This window comes from Zonotrichia albicollis, chromosome 1 (genome assembly GCF_047830755.1).
Source record: "Zonotrichia albicollis isolate bZonAlb1 chromosome 1, bZonAlb1.hap1, whole genome shotgun sequence".
NCBI lineage: Eukaryota > Metazoa > Chordata > Aves > Passeriformes > Passerellidae > Zonotrichia > Zonotrichia albicollis.
Window position 1 is genome coordinate 129,254,514 of NC_133819.1, and position 21,418 is coordinate 129,275,931.

The 21,418-nt window shown below is 35.1% G+C and overlaps 1 protein-coding gene across 2 annotated transcripts in view; it reads right to left on the minus strand.

Moving 5' to 3' along the window:
• Window positions 1-21,418, minus strand: part of ZFPM2 (zinc finger protein, FOG family member 2) — a 308,926-nt gene that overhangs the window by 218,132 nt on the left and 69,376 nt on the right. For both annotated transcript variants that reach the window (XM_005479439.4, XM_005479438.4), the window contains one exon: window positions 17,995-18,096. In XM_005479439.4, the coding sequence (XP_005479496.1) occupies window positions 17,995-18,096 (102 nt within the window). The remainder of the gene's footprint in view (window positions 1-17,994; window positions 18,097-21,418) is intronic.

Below are 21,418 nucleotides of genomic sequence, written 5' to 3' on the forward strand. Positions count from 1 at the left end.
CCACGGTACTATGCCACCAAACCATAAGTATTTAACTTTGACTTCCCCCTTTTTATTAAGAGAGGCACAAGCATAATCCTCCAGGCATGAATGCCAGGAAGGCAAAGTAATGAGAATAAATGTTCAATGCTGTTGAATGGGCATAGCAACTGTACTCCCTGCCTGCAGCCAAATATTGCTACTACAAAGGCATTATTTCAGTTATCACTACTAATAGTTGTTGCTGGGCAGGTATGTATATAGGAACCATACTCTAAAAGTGAGGGGAAGGTGTGTGGGGGGAGGGGGGGAAAAAAAGAGTGTAATAATTTTCTGTTACAGACCACAGTTCTGCTAAAGGAATTTAATCCTTTTTCCAATATGGAAAGAAGCCAACTGTAAAGTTTACTGCAATTTCAGTAAGTGTGTGAACTCCAGTAGCATTGATTGTAATAAGCCCTTCCTCCTCCCTTAAAAAAAACAACCCCCCCACTCAAATGGGCTACTCGGACAGATAAATCCTTCTCTATTTTCCCTCCCCCACAAGTTGTACCTTCAACACAGCCAGAACTTCCCCAGATCAGAGGACACTGTCAGCGCAGGCTGACCAATCTCAGAGGGTTTTTTTCCTCTTTTTTTTTTTTCTTTCCTTCAAGATACTCCGTGTTAACAGCTTGAGGGGGTTCAATCAGCACTGCTTTGATCTCGGCTGGAACTATAATTATTTAACATTGTTACAAGGATTTCTATAATCCATCCTACCATTAAATCCCTTTTACACCCTCATCTTCTGAAGGCTAATCTGCATCCGTACACTCAGTTTGTCTCTTCAGCTGGTTTCATCAGGCTCTGGCATTCTCCAACATCCAGAGTGATGGTTCTTTTTTTTCTAATGAAATAATTTTCTTTCAAATTGAAAAGCGCAAAAGGTCCTGTGCATTTGCTACCTTTTGATGAGATAGCTATATAACACCAATATAATCCACTGTTTGCTGGAAACTTCCTCCCAATTTCATAAAATTCATTTTCTCTGTTGTGTTTTCACTGAATTGAGGATACTTATGCGTGTGTTATATACATAGCTGAAGAAAAAAATAATCAAATGAACATGAGCAGATGCTCTTTGAAAATACAGCAGAGCCAAGAGCAGCAATAGTGTGCTCATTCCTCTTGTACTCTCTTTGACTCTTTGATAAATACTGTAGGAAACAGTATACCTAAACTTAGAAAGCCAGGTAAATAAAACTGGAGTGCTTGAAGAGAAAACAGAAATATTTTATAATTATAATGCATGAAAGACACACTACATGGAAAAAGGACTTTAATAGAATCAAAGGAAATAAATGATAGAAAGAAAATGAATACAGAGCTGAATGAAAATGAAGGACATGAGCAAAATCAGACCAAGAATATAAAAGGAGATGATCAGAAATTATGAATTATCAAAAGGGAACAGGAACAACAAATTGCTTTCCTTTTTATTTAGGAAACAAAACTTGAAAAGGAAAATATAATTTCTTCAGCACATGTATGAGTGCATTAGGGAAACAGCCTCTTTGCTGCACACATTTTTTGTTAATTGTTTTAAAGCAGCCAACCTGTAAAGACTTTTGCTCCGCTAGGCACTGCTGGATTTCACCTCGACAGCTCCTGCGCTGTGACCGCCTGTGCGGATGAAGGCAGGGGAACACAAGTGCAGGCAGAGAGGGATGACAAATACAACAGGGGAGTATCACCAGGCCATGATCTCAACAGAGAAGCACATGTAAGCTTAGGTGCTGCAGTTTTCATACAAAGTAAATGTATTCAGTTAAATAGTCTCATGCCTTCTTCCTCAAAATGGATAACCACAAGGCAAATAAAAAACAATATATGTGGACTTGTTCTATTACTACAAATACTGCATAAGGAAGGCAAAAGTTAAAGAGTAGGAAGTGTCTGCAAAAAAAATAATTGAAGAAAAAAGTTGATAAAAACACAAATAGGATGCACCGCAGTTAAGTAACTGGCACTGAGATAATAAGAGCTTTAAAAGAATGCATTTTCTTTTATTCCCCCACACTGCCAGGATAAGTTTTAGTTTATCAGCTGATGCTTGAAAAAGTCATCAAGCAGCAATCGTAATTCTAAAATACTGTTTGGAGTTAGCTAAAAAATTAAAATAACAGGCAATAGATACAACTGATCTTCAGAAGGAGAAACTAAGAGCCACTGACGCTTCACACAGGCTATTTCAGGATATCACTTTAGTCATGCTTAGGGTCTTTTTTATTAAAAAAACAAACTGCAAAAGACCAAAAACTCCCACAACTAGTTCCTTTAAGAAAAGATTTCTCCTTACAAACATTTTGGACATTACATATCACAATCCTTTTCTACCCCTGCACAATATTAAACATCTTCTTCTCTCAATTCTTTATATTGGTATATTCCCATACACAGTTACAGCAAAATATACGCAGTTATAGTGAAATTGTACCACTAGGAAATAAAACAAGCACTATGGCACCACAAGACTGTATCCACAGATATAATCAGAGCCACAAAACAGGATGGGTTTTTTAAAATTTAAAATAAATAAGAAAACATTGCAGAATCCAAATTAATTTTCCATTTAAAAATTTATCATGTTATGTTAGACTCTACTACGTGGCTATGAAATGAATAACAACCTCAAGACTTAGCTCCTATTTCTCAAAGCAAAAGAAAATACATTTACTTTAAGAAACATATATGAGTCAAAACATCTTGAGTATTTTAATAAAAAACTGTTTCAAAATAGTAAGTTAAAAAATCAAGCAAATTCATGAAAAAATATTCTGTTATTAACAGAAACTGAAGCAGCTACAATTTGAAGTCCACTGTATTCAGAATCCTTTGTAATGAAGTAATTTAGTCCACCTTTAACACCTTTTACATTTCCAGAGTAGAAAGAGGTCTTTAGTATAGCTTTGATTTGCATCCTTGTTAATTTATTCAGGCTGGCATTTTGCTGAGTACAGAGAATGTACCGTAAGAGAGGCAGCTCCTTCCTGAAAGAGCTTCTGAGCTAAAGCCACAGTCCTACAAACACATTTGTGCTTAGCTTCACGCATGTGGGTAGTTCTGGTTTTTAATGGAATGCTCACACACTAAAATACAAGTTTTTAAATATTTTGCAAGATGGGAGCCTAGTAGAATAGAAGTGTTTTTCTGAAAGTAATTTTTTGTTTTCTTACTACCTGTGGAGAAAAAAAATAAAGTAGGACTTACTGATTCTATCTTCAAATGCCAGTTAGTCTGGACAAATAGATTTATGCATGGATTTCTTGTATTCTTTTATGAAGTCTTTTTCATGGAAACCAAAAATATTTTCAGGTGCCCAGAAGCGTAATTGCTCTTCTCCCCTTTAATAACAAAGTGCAAGCAGATGAACACTCCGCTGGTGACTGTGCCTAACAGTCTTTCTCCTAAAGAGTACATTTGTGAGTCTTGTGCAAAGGATATATTCCTTATTCATTAACTAGCCATTAACAGAATAGGTATTAACACAATTGTCATCAATGTGTACTTCTATATTTACTTCAACAGGACCAGAAATTGTAATTATACATTTGAGATCCTTAAAGATCGAGTTAATAAATTTCTAATAAATTTTTGCCCCCCGTTAAAATTTAAGAAAGCATAAATAATTGCTGAATTTGCAGATATAGCTGTATAACAGAATCCATAACAGTTATCACTTCATTTCTGGAGAGAAGACACTGTTAAATTTAGTGATATTTGACAGCAAGATACTCTACAAATAGTCCCCTGATATCCATGCAGCATCCGAGAGTCATTAGAGTACTTAAGCTTAAGATGGCCAAGTTGGGTTACAGCACTCAGCTTCAGTATTTTTTATTTATGGGTACATGCTGCTTAATATAGTAAAGCAAAGCTTTGACTTCTGGTGAGCAAAATAATGTTGTATTTCACAGCTATGATGTCATCAAAGGACTATATTTCATGGTTTTAACATCTTTGCAAATATATACATAAAGTGTTATCCCCAAGGATCACTACCTGCCAGGGCTGCCTGAGGTCCACCAAGGTGGACCTCCTTAAATTCCATTTAATGTACATTAACACTTGAATATCAAGGAAGTCTAAATAGCCTGAGAGTAGAAAAGATATTCTCAGTTTCACACGCTGTAGCATACTTGCCATATTACATGAATTTTTCTATATATTATGTGCTGTGTTATCTCCAATTCCCTCTTTAAATTTCAACACACTATATTCCTTTTATGCATTTATCTGTGCATATATGCTTTATATATTATATGTAATTACAAAATTACAACTCAAGTGAATCTCATAAAATACATAAACTATCTATGACACAGTCTCAGAATTTCAGATCTTGAAAATAGAATTTGATTGCTTTATTCACTCCAAACCAGTATCATTGTAATATCAGCCTTAAGCAATATGGGCTGCTAAAATCATTTGGTTCCATTTTTCCAAAAAGGAAAACTGATAGGATTATTTTCGTGATAAATTAATTTTACCATGTAATTGCAATTATGACTTCTAATTAATGAATGGTTTCAGCCTCACTAACTAGGTCAGCATTTTTCTTTTAAAAATATATCATTTTTTCTCTATAGATAAGTATCATGATATGTCCAAGCTTTGGGAAACACACAGCACTTTTTAGGGCAATGATCCTAGAAGCTGAGAAATGGTGAAACTATTATGACATACTTTCTAAAAAATTCAATCCATTTTTTGTGTCTTTTATGAGAAAAATTACAATTCAAGCAGATGGCAAGAGGCTTTTTAAAGGAAAGATCAGCTTCTTAGTACTGCTGGAGTATTTAATTTCTTGACTAAGCTTCCCAGTATACAGAACACTGAACAATGTGAGACCAATGAATCAGTTGAGCAACTAATCTCTTACATCAAGGTTGTCAATACCCATATGCCATGGCAGGATATATTGACAAGAGGCAGAATCCAAGGAGATTGACCTCTCTGTAATCAGATGCATTCCTACAGAAAAGCATATAAAACCTGAATCTTACTTTGTGCATCATGTAGAACAGAGTCCAACCCTCCTGACTGCCCATTGCTTGGCAGGTAACATATTTAAAGTACCATAGCAACATGCAAGGACACTTCTTTGGGGTCCCCTGAAGATGTCTCCTGGCACATTTACACCATTTTCAGCCCTGCATCCCTGTCAATTACCTTATCACACCATTCTTTGATGACTCACACATTGTGGTGTGACAATATAGGAAAAAAAACTAAGTTGCAACTATTAAAATAATGAGTAGCAGGACAGGATGAGAGAAAATAATTTTCTTGGAAGACACTCAAAATTTGATGGCTAAAGTGTTACGGATACAGGAATTAAACTAAATGATAGCTCTTATCGGAACCCACCACACCAAAATATCTGTTGTTTCATTGTATTTTTTTTTTTTGGCTGCTAGAAATAGTCACTTATTTAGAGAGCACCTCCTAAAGAAAAGTTTTATGAAAAGCTGATATCCAACACAAAACTTTGAAGAATAGTCAGTATCAAATGCAGAGCAGTTCTGTAATAGGGGAAAAAGGGTTTTTTTCCCAGAGAATAAGTAAATAAAAATAATAAAGTAGAAATCACTACAGAAAAGGTATTAAGTAAACAAGTTATAGCATTATACATACTTTATCAGATAGCAACAAATTATACAAAGCATTTACAATGTTGTATTACGCAAGCCCTGAAATTTGGACTTTGGTCAACTTAAGAAAACTCTGACTGGATGCATATCATGAGTGCTTTCCAGACAGTATTTTTTTTTTTTAATGAGAACTAGTATCTATTTATATATGTAAGCCAAAGATTTATGAACTGATTAGTAATTTTGGCACCACACTCTAAGTATCAAAGTTCAGATAACTGAATGAAGGGGTTTTTTCATGCAATTATGTAATTTGAAATTCAGTCTCCTGGGCTGAACCACCCAGTCCAAAATGCATACACCAGACACTCTGGAATATCTCTAGTGTATACATAGTTTTATCTTTCCAAATTATCCAAAATAGTCCATCATTGCAGGTTTATGCTGATGAAGCATCTTATAAACCAAGGCATTTATACTGCCATAAAATCAGAGCAGCAGAGACCTGAAGAAGCCCACCCTGAGTATATTCTCTCAGTAAAATACGATTTTTACAGCTTTGTCCCAAATCTTTGAAATATATCAGACAATACTGCTTTCTAAAATAAATAAGGCATTGTGTAATCATGCAATATTTACTTAAAACAAAGCTATGTAAAATACAGTGAAGTTTTTCTACCTGTAATCCCCAAAAACATGTTATGAAGTCGTCGGCTGTTCAAGGTTTTCACCTTGAATACATTGTTTAAAAGTCCTGAGACACAAAGGGGAGCAAAGGGAAAGAGTAAGCTATGATGGGACAACCTGACTGACTTCTTTTGGAGCAGATCATAAAAGATGCAATGTATACACTGGAATGGCAGCTCACACTACCATAAAAGGCATTTGCTAGCATCTTCCCCATGAATATGATTTCATATGCTATAGATTAAAAATAGTTTTTTGGAATCAACGATGATAATTAAAGAGCACATTTAGAACACTCCAAAATCTTTGTCAAGGGGAGAGGGGGGTAGGAACAAAATGTCCTCTACACAGCTATTTTAGAATGTCTAAGGTAATCAGCTGACTGACTGCAGGAAAAACAGAGTTACAGCTTTCCAAACACAAGCTTTTATCATTATTACTTCTGCTTACCCAAATATCTCACTGGTTTTTACCCTGAACCACACTTCTGAATATTTGATTCTGGGGTTTCTCAGATTCCATTAGAACATGCTTAAAGAACTACACATTCTGTAATTAGATCAAAATGAGGTCTGATGCTATTAAGACAGCCATTCTTACTTTTGCTATGTTGATGAATAAGTGCTGAGTGACTGCATAAAGGAGTTTACTGCAGCATTTCTGTATGATGACCACTACTGCACTTAACAAAGACCATTTGCACATATCCTTGTCTGAAGCCTAAATCAAGGAGTGAAAATAAGATCTGCTGTTCATTTCATATCCTCCTTTTGAGAATGAAATGGTAAAGCACTCTAAAAATGAAATGTGCCAATTAAACCTAAACCCAAATGTGTGCTAAGCTGATCTCACTGAGCTAAACACAGAAAGTCAAGATCAGAATTGAGAGAGAACTTTGCCCTTACTTCCAATTCCATGACCAAAACACTCAGTTTCCTCTTCTCACTCTGAACCATCCTGAACTGTGCAATTTTGAGACTACCTACAGTATCACATGTCACATTAAATTTTTTACTCTCAGCAAAAGTTAGTTCTTTTGAAAGGAGGTATAATGGTTCCTCGTGATAATTTTTTGTTGTTTTATTTATATTATTCCAACATTTATCTTATGATGTCTTAAGAGAGAGTAAATAAAGTGGATTTTGAAGGTTTAGAAGGACACTGTAATTTGACCATCAAAATATTTTCTTCAAAATGAACTGCTGAACACAGAATTTGTTTATTTAAGAAATAAAGTCACCAGCATCTTTCAGTAGGAGTTTGTATCCAACTACTGGACTACACCTTAAGTACATTAAATAGTGCTGTGCTGTGCATATGGTTCAATATATTAACATATCCCTTCTTCAGTTGTTCAAGCCATTGTTGTCATGCAGTATTCCAAATGCAATAATCTTAGCTGAATTAACAGGAAAAACACAACAAAGAACAAAATACTTGTGGACTGATTACATGTTCCTTTTGATTCTCACTCAGTCTGCTTCCCAAACCAGACACTTTCCCAGTCCTCTGCCACTACCAGGGTTTAATATTGCCTTTATGGCCAAACTACAGTGAAGACAGCTGAAAAGTGCAAAGCTTTCTGCCAGTCTCTGCAGGTCCCTTGGTGTATGGAATGACAGGAAACAATGTACTGTAATGCAGATGTTCATTGATTCCCTGCAGAATTTCACAGGAGTCCTTCACTGTGTGACCTACAGGGATTTGTACTCTACATAATATCCACTATGTAGTGTATCATGTCCAAAGTACCTAGTGAATCTGATGATTCTTCCTTTGCACATGCCTTTCCCAGCTATCCACTTTTTTCAGAGAACAAGATGTCTTTTGTGCTTGAAACATAAATGCCAATCAAAATAGAATACATTTCAAATATGTAGCACCTTTCATTCAAGTTCAAGGATTTTTTACAAATCAAGCAAATGTTTTCATGCTGGGTGTACAGGAGTACAAAAAATTTAGGAAGATACCAGATCATTTTCAAGCCTACCTACTTGTCCTAGTTTTGGCCAGGGACAGGGTTAATTTTGCAGTCTGGAGCCGTGTGTGTATGTCCATGTTGTTATTCTATACCACACACATCATCACTGGCAGCAGGGGGGAGCAAAGGATCCTCATCTCCAGAGGGAGGGACATGGCTTGTGGTTGGGAAGAAAAGGCGGCACATGGAGGGTGTGCCAGTCATTCTGCTCTTTGGCTCAGGGTTGTGACACATTGATGAGCATTCTCCATGTAAAAACACCCACTCTTACATACACTTATTACTAGGACTGTCACTGGAACTGTTCATTTTTTTATCCCATTGCTGTTTCTACTAGTTTTTATTCAACCCATAATCTCTGCCTTTTGTAACTCCCACTGGAGGGGGAGAGGAGCGAGTGTTGGAGAGGGAGGGGCACTAAATTAGGGACTGCCATTTCTAAGCAGTCCTGAATCCAGAAACTGACCCTGATCCAGAAACGCACCCACTTGAAGATCAAGATGGTGTCCAAAGAACAATTCACACCTAACATACTGAAAATCAAAAACATTGTCATGTCAAATAAATATTTCACAAATGGACAAATAACAAACCCAAAATAGTAAATGAATGGAATGCCATTAAAAAAAATAACTAAAAGGTTTGAAGGTTCTAGGCAGTTTCACTTTTCTGAAGCATTTTGACTTGGATAGAAATTAAGTTCTGAGTTTGAAAATATTCTAAAAGGCAAATTGTTTAAATAAAATTGAAGTTCTCCACATGTGAAATGTATATGCAAGATGTTACTTCTAAACTAGGCTCATTTCTATAGCAACTGATTTTCAAATTAAATTTAAATTCACATATATATGCAAACAATAACAATAATATATTAATAACATCAATTATACAATCTGTATCATATAGAATATTATGTCAATAATACAGTGATAAAGAAATGGCATTGCAACTGACAAAACAGTTGGAATGCTTGACAAGAGGTCCAGTATTCAGTGATGAAGTCACTGTTTTTTGATATTTTATGTTGCAAGTCAGATGACACAATCCATGTCTCCAGGTTCAGAGAATCCTACAATATTTGCACCCTGCATCATGAAAGCAATGCTACAGAAGCCACCACAGGAAGTGACATCATAACAAGAAATATGTCTTAATTTTCAAAATTTATTACTGCCTATTCTTATGAATTTAGAGTAATTGTCTTACACCTCAATTTTCTCTTAAAGCCTTGCTGACCACTATTTCTGGCTAAAGGGCAGAATTCCCTTTTGTCAGATGTGGCCTTAAGTAAAACTTCTCTCCATCTATTACACATAAGCAGTGTTGGTCATGCAACAGCCTTGTTCCTAGAAAAGTCAAAACTGCTCATGGGAAAGATGACAGTGAAGGTTTGGCTGCTACTTCCATGAGAATTCACCCAGCCACTCCCACATTCTCATCCTTCAGGCCCATACAGAGAGCAGTCCACCAACAATATCAACTGCCTTGAACAGGCAACCTCTGCACTAAGCATGTCAGATGAAAATAAAAGCTTCATTACACGTGGCAAAAAACAGGTCTGGAGGCCAAGCACAGCCATGTTTATGTCCTGGGGGCTTCCTTAGCCTTTAATCAGGTGTCAGCACACAAAATACCTCTGGAGAATGTTCCTTGCAATACTACAGCTTCTGCACTTTGGGATCTACTTGGGAAGAGTGACTGCTGGCCTCAATCAAAATCAAGACAGGCACTATTTTAACACTTATTTACTATTCCATTTCTGTCAGTACTGAATGTGTTAACACAGGATATTTTTCTTTCCACTTCTTAGACCAGCATCTTCTCATTATGAACCAGACTCTCATCATGTAAGAAGAGAGGGGTGAGACCCAGAGAAAGGTCTGCAAGAGGAAGCAGCTGCCACAGCCAACAGAATAATTCGTCAATCCCAGCTGGTCACAGCAAGATCGACATCATTATGCTCCTATAATGGTGCCAGGTTGCACACTAAAAATTACTTTTTAAACATCACATATTAAAATACCAGTTCTTATAATAATTTCATGATCTAAGAAACTCAGCTTTTGTTACAAAAAAATGGGGCAGCAGGGCAAACCTCGAGACTTCCTGTTTTTAGAAGACATTTGGCAGTGAGGATAAATTATATACAGTGACGTCTGTAAGTTACAGACTAATTAAGTGCAAACTACATCATATAGGTTGAACAATTTGAACATAGTGCAAGTATATTTCAGTAACACTGATATTAGTCAAATAGACCTAAAATGGACTGATGCAAACGTGTGCAGATTGAGTTTCAGGTAAGCAACACAAACCGGGGCTATGCATGAAAAAGAATTGGGAAGACTACAGTATTTGAAGACTTGGATACATTCTATATACGAGACTGAGAATTATTTAAAATCCTGCATTTAATGCACAGGTATGGTAACCGCAGTTACCATAATGCAAACTACAGGATTAAGGTACTATCTGTACCATAATGCAAACTACAAGACAGCAATCCACGAGCATCTGCACCTTCCTTAACAGAATTTAAGTGTCACAAGACCTGCAGTGCAAAGGTTAACTCAATGACTCTTAGACCCTGACTTTTGTTATTTTATGTCCAAATGGCCTCCTCCTAGTTCCAAATTGTTGATGGAAACCAGATCAGGATCCACAGAAATCCTTCCCTGCTTCAGCAAGGTTCCCTCCCAACCCCTGGAGCCTGGGAGCCCAGCTCTCTGCTTTTAATCCAATATCCACTTCACTACAGAAGATTTATTTAGACTGCCTCTTGTTTCATTAAGGGTTCCAAAAGTCTGTGGTGATTTTTGACACTTTGTTATAATGTTTCTGTGACCCCCCCACCGCCTCCTCACATACCACACCACCCAGCCTCATTTTCATATGGATACAAAGCATCGGGATAAAATGATGGTTCATTATAGTGGTACAGAGCTCTTATCTTCATCCGGCAAGAGTCATTTCCTTCCAAAGATTGAAATGCAAATGTGAAAATTAATGATAACTGCATTATCTGATAGCAGAGATAATACCGATTCACTGTCAGAGTAACACACAGTCGTTCTATGATTTCCTCTGCTTCTTCACAATATTCTTCTTACTGTCAGACTATATCTATGGTTAACTATGTTTCATGGATTTTTGTTAATTTACATCAAATAGCATTTCCAAGATCTTAAATCTACCACATTTCCCCAATCAAAAAGGAAACAAAATCAGGACAGTAATCTCCAAGTCCTTCTTAGGACTGGTTTAAAAAGGAAAAAAAAAAAAAAAAAAAAAAAGAAAGAAAAAGAAAAGAAAATAAGAAAAGAAAAAGAAGTAAAAAAGAGGGGGAGGGGGAAGGCTACCATTAATGTCTGTTTCCATCTTGCAGTGGTCTGCCAACCATTCCACTCTATTATACAGCTTTGCTTTGTAACCCAAACTTTTTATAGTATTACTAAATAATGCAGAGTAGGCCCAACAATCAATACATATTTGCAATGATTCTTACGAATCGTTACAGGAAATCTATACAGAAAAGCTTTTCCAAGTACCTTTTATAGCAGGTAAAAATGTGAATCTGGCATGCTCAATGTTCACTACAATTTTCTGATCTACAACTCACTAAAGCAATACACCAGAATTTACATGAAAGCCTGTTTATATCTTTTACTGAATATTAACAGCAGCCTAGCTCAATGTCACATCATTTTGAAGTGCTATTTTATTTCCAGCATGCCATTTTTCTTAAAATTTCATAATTTCATAATTATTTTCTTAAAATATCATTTTAAGAAATATGTTTTAAGAAAAACACCAACCTGTAAGAGTAATTAAAGGAAACTATAATGTGCTATATTTAACTATGCTTAGTTCTTTCTTCAACAGTTCTCTGATACCTGTGTACGAGTGATGATGAGTCTGCTGAAATGAGTAACATGAGTTGCAGCTTCATTCTGATTTACTACTGTCGATAGCCAAAGTCCTAAGGATTTACTGGAGGCAGAATTTTACACATGGAAAACTTTCCCATTATGTGGAGATGAAGGCAAACAATACATGAAAAAAATCACCATGAACTGCCAATAAGACTTTTTAGGCCTTTTACACTGCATGGCAGGATTTTTTTCTCATTTGGGTTTTTTTTAACATTTTGGAAATGTGGACAAATCACATTTTCTCACATTCTAAGCAGAATTCAGGTACAATTCAAAAGAACATCAGAGACAGACTTTCAAGCTATCCAATTGACAAAATCATCCCATTCTGATAAGCCATGCACCCTTATGACTATAAGAGCTCACATAAGAAATAAGGACAATCTAGTGTAGTGCATGGGAATTACGAAGAAAGAGATCCAGTTCTTCCTCAGAACCAAGGCTTTTCTGAATGGCATTAATTTCACCATCAGAAATGCCCTATATTTAGTTCCTCAACTGATAACAATGTTTCTCTGCCTTAAAAGCTAGATACAACTTCACTGATGGCTGAAGCACTCGCTGGAATTGCAGGAAGAAAGTCAAAAGAATGGAGTGCACAGGATGGGTCACTGGATTTAGAAAAACTTTTTGGCTTAGTCACTACTAGAAAATTGTGTCCCATCTGCCAACAGGGAAAAACATTCCCTTGCACATTACAGAATCAGTATACGTTGTCTTCAACTCTGTAGTTTTGTTTCATCACTACAGAGTAAGTGAGAATTACAGAGTAGAGAAAAGCACAAAGAGGTTATCATTCTTAACACAGTTTTAGTAAACAATTACTGAAGAAATAAAAATTTGGAATACCTTTTATGAAGCCTGCTTGTATTTGTTCACTATAAATGCACCCAAATAGTATAATAGTTATAAAAGCAATAGATAGCATTCTCATTTATTAATTGCATTTTAGTAACAAGGAACTATCGTGGTCAGTCAGTGTAATTTCTGCCCCAGTGAAATCTATCTCATTTTTAAAGTCCAGTGTTTGCCACAGAACTTGATCATGTTCTTTAGGGAAGTATCTCATCCTGAATGCAAATATTTCTAATGACAGATAAGTGACTTTTCATAAAATGTTTCAATAATGACTTTTTAAGCACTAAAATCCATTCTTTGTGTCTGAAACTTTGGAGCTTCAACATCCATTTAATTCTCTGATACTTTGCTAGAAAGAGGTGCCCATTGTTATCAGATTTTCACTCTGAATTTAAAGTGGTTTGCAATCAGATTGCCCTTTAATATAACTTTAATATATCTTTGATAAAATAAATATGGAAAGGACCTAGACTTTTCCATAATACCAGTTTTTTCAACTTTCTAGTGGCTCTTCTCTAAACCTTTTACAAATTTTAACATCAATCTTTAAGTGCGACCACAGGACACAGAGCCCTGATTCAGCATCAAACAAGACTGCTGACCAGACAAGCAAAGCAATCTGAGAAGCCAAACCCACCCTCTAGCCATGACCCTCTCTTTGGGCTCAACCCCAGCTCACTGAATCTTGAGACTTTTTCAGAGACTCTGCTTTCTGATAGTCCTACAGGTCTTTTACAACTGTAACAATTCTATGCAAAATATTTATTTACCTTCTCATAAGCTCATAACTTTATGTTAAATTACTCTGAAACCAAAATATTTCTGCAGCTAACACAGCAAGTTATTTAGGTCTGCCAAGAGCAATATCTACCCATTATTCAGTATTTCTTAAAATTTAAAGCATACTGCAAAAAACTACATATACTTTAGCTCATATTACATATTATGTTGGTTTTACAGGACATATTTTTTTCTATAAACCCATACAGATTGGAATTCTTAATAACCCCATCTTAATAAAAGCATCTTACAGTATTTATCCCCTTATTTCCAGGGCAGCCACTGCCGTGTGGACAGGTCTGTCACTACACACACAACTTTTACTGGTTTTGAACACACTTGAGAAATCATATCAAAATTTTTAAGGAACTGAAGTTGATCACTAGAGCTGGGTTATCTAGGTCCTAAAAAAGTTAAATTCAAACCATCAGACTGCTTAAATTAACTAGTACAGAAGTGCAGACATCACATCCAGTCAAATAAGCTTTCTAGCATAAATGTTTTAAGCAGACTAGAAAAATTACTTTACCTTTTTACCTGTCCTCTCTAACTATTGAGTCATGACTTATAATAGATCAATACCAATTTTCAAATTCTTTTTTCTTACCACATTTTAAAATGTCATCTTACTGTTATTAATGAAGCTACTGATAGATTTTTAGAGTTTTTTTTTCCTTTCCTCTTTTTTATTTTTTCCTTTTAGCCTCAGATTATAGCTCCTAGCATCTGGTTACAACCACTTAGATTTTTCTGGATATTACCTTCTAGGCAATATGAACATTGCCTTCATTTTTATTTTAGCTTTTGGAAATTGTTCTTAAACTCTTCCAAGCTATAATTGATACTTCTGAATTCAAACCTTTTCTCCTTTTTGATAGAGTTCATATTTGCTGTCTCTTACAATGACAAGTATGTTGAACTGAACGTGTATCCACCACTGCAAGCATGACCACTGAATAATGGTAAACATGCATTCATTTCCAAATCTATAAACAATTTATCTTTCAAGATGCCATTGAATATATCATTTCCTTATACTTGGCTTAACAATATTTTAATTGAGGTGCCCAGTCGCTAAAATTTTAAGAGTTTTTAAGGAAGTTCTGCTATGGAAGCATGAAGCATACATTCAGTAGAAAACAGAATGATCATATTCTCTAATATGATGGGTGATCTGCAGAACCCATGTAGGAGATCTTTCTGTTTGTTATGTCTTAAAGCATTGCCCTCACATGCACTGACATCCTATCCATAACACAAAGCTACAGAACCATGTAACTCCATGTACCAAGGCAAACAGCAGACATAAGATCTTATCACCTCTGCTTTCACATTTAAAAATAAATCTTTTTATATAAAATGCATTTAAACCCAGTCTTGCTGTTCATGCTTTCTATTCCTTGGACTTTTGCTGTTGGCTATAACAGAACAAGGATCAGGCCCTTCACTGTGTGTTCACAGAGAGTCTATTGACTTAAGTTTCCATTATTTTACAGCAGTTTCACAGAACAGGAATTTTTAAAAATTAAAAATAACAGTGAAAACTGAGGGTAGTTGAAAAATATTCAGGTAACCCTCAAAGTGGCTACACAGAGTAGATACTGACTCTGAAATTCCTTGATGGTCAGTGAAGGTCACAGGAGTCTGATCTGAAATATTGCTTCAGCAGAAATTCTTTGAACCTACAGCACATTTAACTTTAGATTGTTTTGCCAAAAAAAAAATCTAATTACAAAGACTTAAGAATGCACGTGGATAATGCAAATTTTCAAACAAAATAAAACTCTAATTAATGCCAGAAGTTTAATTTTTCAGTTCCTGACAAGTACTGGCTCTGAAAGTCACACTATGTTCCCTTAGTGCTAAAAAAAGACATAAAATATTAAAATAACAAAACAGCTCTACTATTTATATAAATTCTTGAGTTGTCACAGTTCACATTATCAGTTGACAGCAACTTGTATCATGCAGAACACAGTTGTTGGATTCCGAGAGGCTCCACCTCTCAGAGATGGAACTTTCCTTACCAGGGGAGCCAAGGAGACCAGAGGCAGCCCAGATAACAAAGAATTTATCATCATCTGCCCTTTGAGGTTGTGCCTCTACTGACAGTTGGTAAATTTTCTGAATCAAAGTTTTTGATGGCTTGGTTTGTGCTGCACTAAAATAAATTCCTAAATAAGCAAAATACTTCGTGCTTGGTTTTTTTGGGTTTTTTTCTTTTTTTTCCCCAAGACACTTGAAGATGTTATCTTTGTACTGCATGGTTGAAGATGATCTTCTGCTGATTGCTTCTTTTTCCATGTCAATAGTAACCAGCTTCATTTTATGTGTGATGTAGAGTATGGTATGTGGTATATATCGATTATTTTTTCATATGCATTATACCCTTGTAAAGAATCAATATTTAAATAAAATGTGGATGCTGATACATCTATATCAAGTGGTCATCAGTTTTCAGAAGCCAAAAGAAATTTTTCCACACTTAGCTTTGATTTCTGTCTTATCCCATGTCAAAACTATCAATAAATATTACAAGAAGTACACTCATCCAACTGTTCAACTGAATTTTTTCCCAACAAAATGAAAAGATCTTTTGCTCCACAGTGTCAGAAAAGATCTCAGAATCTTCTGAATAAGGTAGCAAATATAAAAACCAGCAACAGACCACAAAATGCACATTCATATATGCTGAAATGCACAAAAACATGCAACAAAAATTACAAATTTCAGATAGTCCTAATTTATAATGAAATTAAAAATAAGCCATATGGTAAATACTTAAAATAAATACTTAAAATAAATACTTAAAATACTTAAATACTTTAAATCTGCTATGCAGCTAGAAAAGGCCATTCTCCTACATCCATATATATATTTTGCATTATTTTACATGTACAGTAGTGTGATACTAAACCTTGTTTTCATATAACACCATTAGTGCTTTACATAGAATATCAAGTTCTTTGTGTATTATCATGAAAAACATTTTAAATGATATCATAAGAATTGGATATACTATGTCTTCATTTCTGTTTGCATTGTATTTTCCAGCTACTGGTTTCAGAAAATTGCCATTAGTTTTGTTCTTCTCTTCATGAAGAGCATACAGTAATTTGCAAAATCAAGCAAGGATGAAAATGTGATTGAAATATAGGAATTTTTCTAATGAAATATTATTATTGCATTATAAATTATTGATAGAATGATTCTGGAACTCTCTTCTGATGTGCTCATCCTTTTGAGGGAAAATTTCCATAAGAGATACAGCTATTGCTAGAGCGTGTTTGGCTTCAGATCCACATTTTGCAACAGTTTTATTAAATTATGGTCAATATAATGGATTTTTAAGGCCTATTCCCAAGTCCATGCCCATGAAAACACTGCATTCAACTGCAGAATTGCCTAATTGAGAAATACAATTTACCCCTTTGCCTTAGGTACTTTTACAGTACAAGAGAGGTTTTACATATTTATATTGAACAGATACTTGAAAGTATTGCCACATTACCATTACATCTTAGCAATGTTATGCTTGCACGATCTTCACTTACATAGCAGAAAATGTTACCTTGAATTACTGTTTTAATGAGAAGTATGCTTCACTGAATGCACTCTGAGTTTTTCTTTCCACTGAAACCAATGAGCAGGTGTGCTAAATGATTTCTATCAGGCTCAAACAGGTAAAAAAAGCTCCTTGAAAATGTTAGTAGACATCGTATCTATTTGTTAAGCTGAACATGTTGCTAAACGTTGGCACAAAGCTTGAGAAGAGACCTTCTGACCTCAGAAAACAGAGCAGAAGTGCTTTTCCCTTAATTCAATCACAGAAGAAAGAACTTACTGAGAAATTTTAATACTAAAATTCTAAGCAGCAAGAAAATTTTCCTTTACATCAAACAAGTACATAAGGCATTTTATGTTGAACATTTTACAAAATGGTGGAACAAAAGCCATTTATTTTAACACGAGAATGTCATCTTAGTACTTACCTGTCAATATCCGGAACCCAAAGGGTCATAAAAGAGGCAGTCCATTAAAAATAAATGTGAAGCACAACAATCTACTAAAAAAATGAAATTAACAAATATTCTAGTCTACTTTGAAAAATTTCTCTTGGCTTTCAGTTGTTTCTCCCTACCTGGCCCATCCCAGTCTTGAGTCTCCACAGCAAGCTGCCCTGGTTTCTCTGACCTTGCGTCACCATCAGATTCTGCTGCCTCCTGGATGCCTTCTTCACTGCCTGAAAAACCATCAAAAAATACAGTATTGACATATTCCAATAGTGACTTTAAAGCAAAGCTCCTGTAATATCCAAACTGCTTATATGCCTAAGTGAAAACATATGCATGTCTATAAACAAAGAGAAAATGAAAAAAATATTTGACATGTAAACATTTGTGAGTTCGCACTAACTCAAAGAATCCCTGAATATCCAGTACTTCCAGTTCCATGGAGAGAAAATCCTGGAAAACAGTGTTTACTCCATATGGTTAAAAAACAGAGTCATAATTCTGTAAAACAAAGCACATAAAGTCACTGAGTCTGTAGGTACTAAGGAGAGAAAGAAATCAGCTCATGAGCCCCCAGGAACATTTGCTTTCAGTTATGGATTTTCTAGTTTTTTTGAATTGACACCTGAATGTTTCTTATGTGCTGCAAATAAATGACACTCAGAACAAAAACATGGTCCACTAAACATTTTGCTTTTTCACAAAACTAGTGAAAAGCTAATCCATGGTATTTCAGCATTTAAGGAATTTGCCCTTAAAATCATAATGTACCAGGAGGTTCCTAAAGTACTTTTCTCCCTATCAAGCTTTATTTAAAGAAATGCTACATTTCTGATGAATTTTTGGATTTTCACCATCCAGAAGTACCTGAAAATGTCTGTTTGCCTTCTGTTACTATTCTTAACCAGGTCATATACAGGACATACAGAAAATTATGATAAGGTTAAATTTTTAGAGATGACCATTTAATTTTTATTTGAAAAACTCCTTGTTGAAAGGGAAGTTATTTCAGGTAAAAAAATACACTAGGGAAGCTCCATGCAAAAATACTTTGAAATAAGCACTATGAAAACTACATTGAAGATGACAGTATTAACACAAAACACTCTGGCCATAGTAACACATTAAGTGACATCACTAAAGGCTTTTCCAGGTTTGGAATTTACTCATTTGTAGATTTGTTAGTTTTTGTTTGTTTTTTTTTTAACACTAACCTCTCCAAGAAACTCATGCATAGGAAGACACTAAGAAGAATTGAAAGAAAAAAAAAATCTACGAAATTAACTTCTTCAGTCAAATAGGACTGATTATGATTTAATTTTTTTATCAAACTTGAAGGGCACTTTTTAAAAAATGATCTCCCAGAAAAAAGTGATAGCAGTAGAAAAACAAATACTGTGTATTTTACAAACTGAAAAATCAGACCCTTTGTTGATTTAACAACAGGAGACTAAGAAGGGGCAAAAAGCACAGCAATTAAGCAGTAACATGTAATTTTTTCCCCACTCATGATAACAAAAGCTTGAATTAGCAACATAGGTAAAGAAATGTGATTACAAGAAACTATGCCAGATCCCCATACGTTATCACTGGAGCTATATTTATACTGGATAAGATTGTGACCCAGAGCTTTCAAGTACATGATTATATACAAACACTATAAAGTATTAACTTCATGTGCACATGTAAAGTCTCATAATAACACATTCTTCCTTGCATTTATAAAACACAGTTTTTCAAATATGAAGTCTAAGAGCCTGATAAACTACTACTCACACAAACACAATACTATAATCACTCCAGAGTCTGATTACAAAACTACAGTTCAGTGAACTTGTGGTACTAAAAACATAGTCCAGAATATTCTTATGCACTTGTAGTGTGTACAAAAAACTTGAATACAACATAAATATCGAGTATCATTTTTGTGTCAAATTGACTGTGTAATGGTAGCCAGGCATTTGAAGTTCACATGCTTCAGTTCAATCTGAAGTTATCTTTCAGAAGAAAGTCCTAAAGATACTCATGTGCTGAAAAAGCTATCAAGTTTCTGCTAAGCAATTTTAGCAATTACTTGTTTTTAAGCAACTAGCCTATTCTGAATTAGCATTTGTATAGTTACTTTGTAGTAATCAGACCTCTGCTTTCTTTGGGTGGACTGAAGAACCTATTTGACAATTTTACCTTCAGTTTTCCATATTCTCTATTTTCTACATTTCTATAGCAACTTAAAGCAGCTTTTTTGTCCTCAGTGGAGACAAAAAAATTTTCCTAAGTTGAGACCTGACATGATCAATGCCAGTTTTCTTGAAAATGTTGGAAAGCAATTCACAGCAAGGACAATTCTAGTTTTCTAACTCAAGATGTATAACCAACACAGACAGTTCTTAGAATGTTCTTTGTAGAGAATGCAAATGGTTTTCTTCCACTGTATATAACAGAGTTGTATGTACTAAATCAGGACAATAAGAGCAAAATCTAGAAATAGTAATTCTTTTAGACAGAAAAGAAGCACAGATGATTGGACAATTGAACCTCCAAAATACTATGTTTTTCCAGGTTACAATATATGCCAACCTGGCATTAGCTTGCAAATTTCAGCATTCTTCCAGCCAGTGCAACTAACCAGAGCATAAACAAATGAAACTACTAGCATTAAAAGAGGAAAGAGTGAAAAGATTGGGCTGAAAAGCAAAAGGACAGAACGACAGCTAAGGTACAAAAAGTATAGTACACAGTAATTAAGTATCTGGGAGATAAGGAAAATCTGAAGATGTATGTTAGTAGACTACGTAAATTTCCATTAACTTGCTCTTTCAGTGTTTCATGAAGTACAGTGTTACATGGTTTTCACAGTCAGGTTTTAATGAATTGATGCATGTCTTGTGCAAATAGAGTAGATTAAATGTGTAGAATTTACATTAAGGAAAACTTTGCTTTGCATCTAGAAGTATTCTCAACTATTTTCATTGATATTTTCTATTATTCCCAACTGCCAAATGCATGCATCACACACCTGAAATATCACCACACTGATTTCTCCTGTTCTCCCAAGCTACTCCAATCTGCTAGTGAAACCAAGAAATGGCAAATTACTGTCAATTTCCGAATCCACCAGGGAGTGAAGTCTATCCCAGGCTCAGCTGAGCATCAATGTCAGATTGAAATGTGCAACCAAGACAATCCATTTGGTGCTGGAGACACTGAAACTTTAAAAACCTAAAAGGAGGCTTAGCAGAAGAGTTGATAACAAAGATTTTTTCATTCCCCATACTTAAAGCTATTTTAGCAGCTAACATTTGTTTAGCACACAAAGGAGTTTATTTCCTTTCAGAATTTATTTTCTTTCCATTGTTTACTCTTTCTGTTCAGTCACTGACTACTTTTCAGTCTCTCAACAAGACTATTTTTTATATTTATTTTCCAACTGATTACATTTTTCTTCAATTTACAGGTACAGACATTTAAATGGATCCAGGAAATTAATTATTTATTTCTTCCAAGTCCAATCAAATCCTTTTTGCCTATATATGCTACTCATGTGCTACTAAC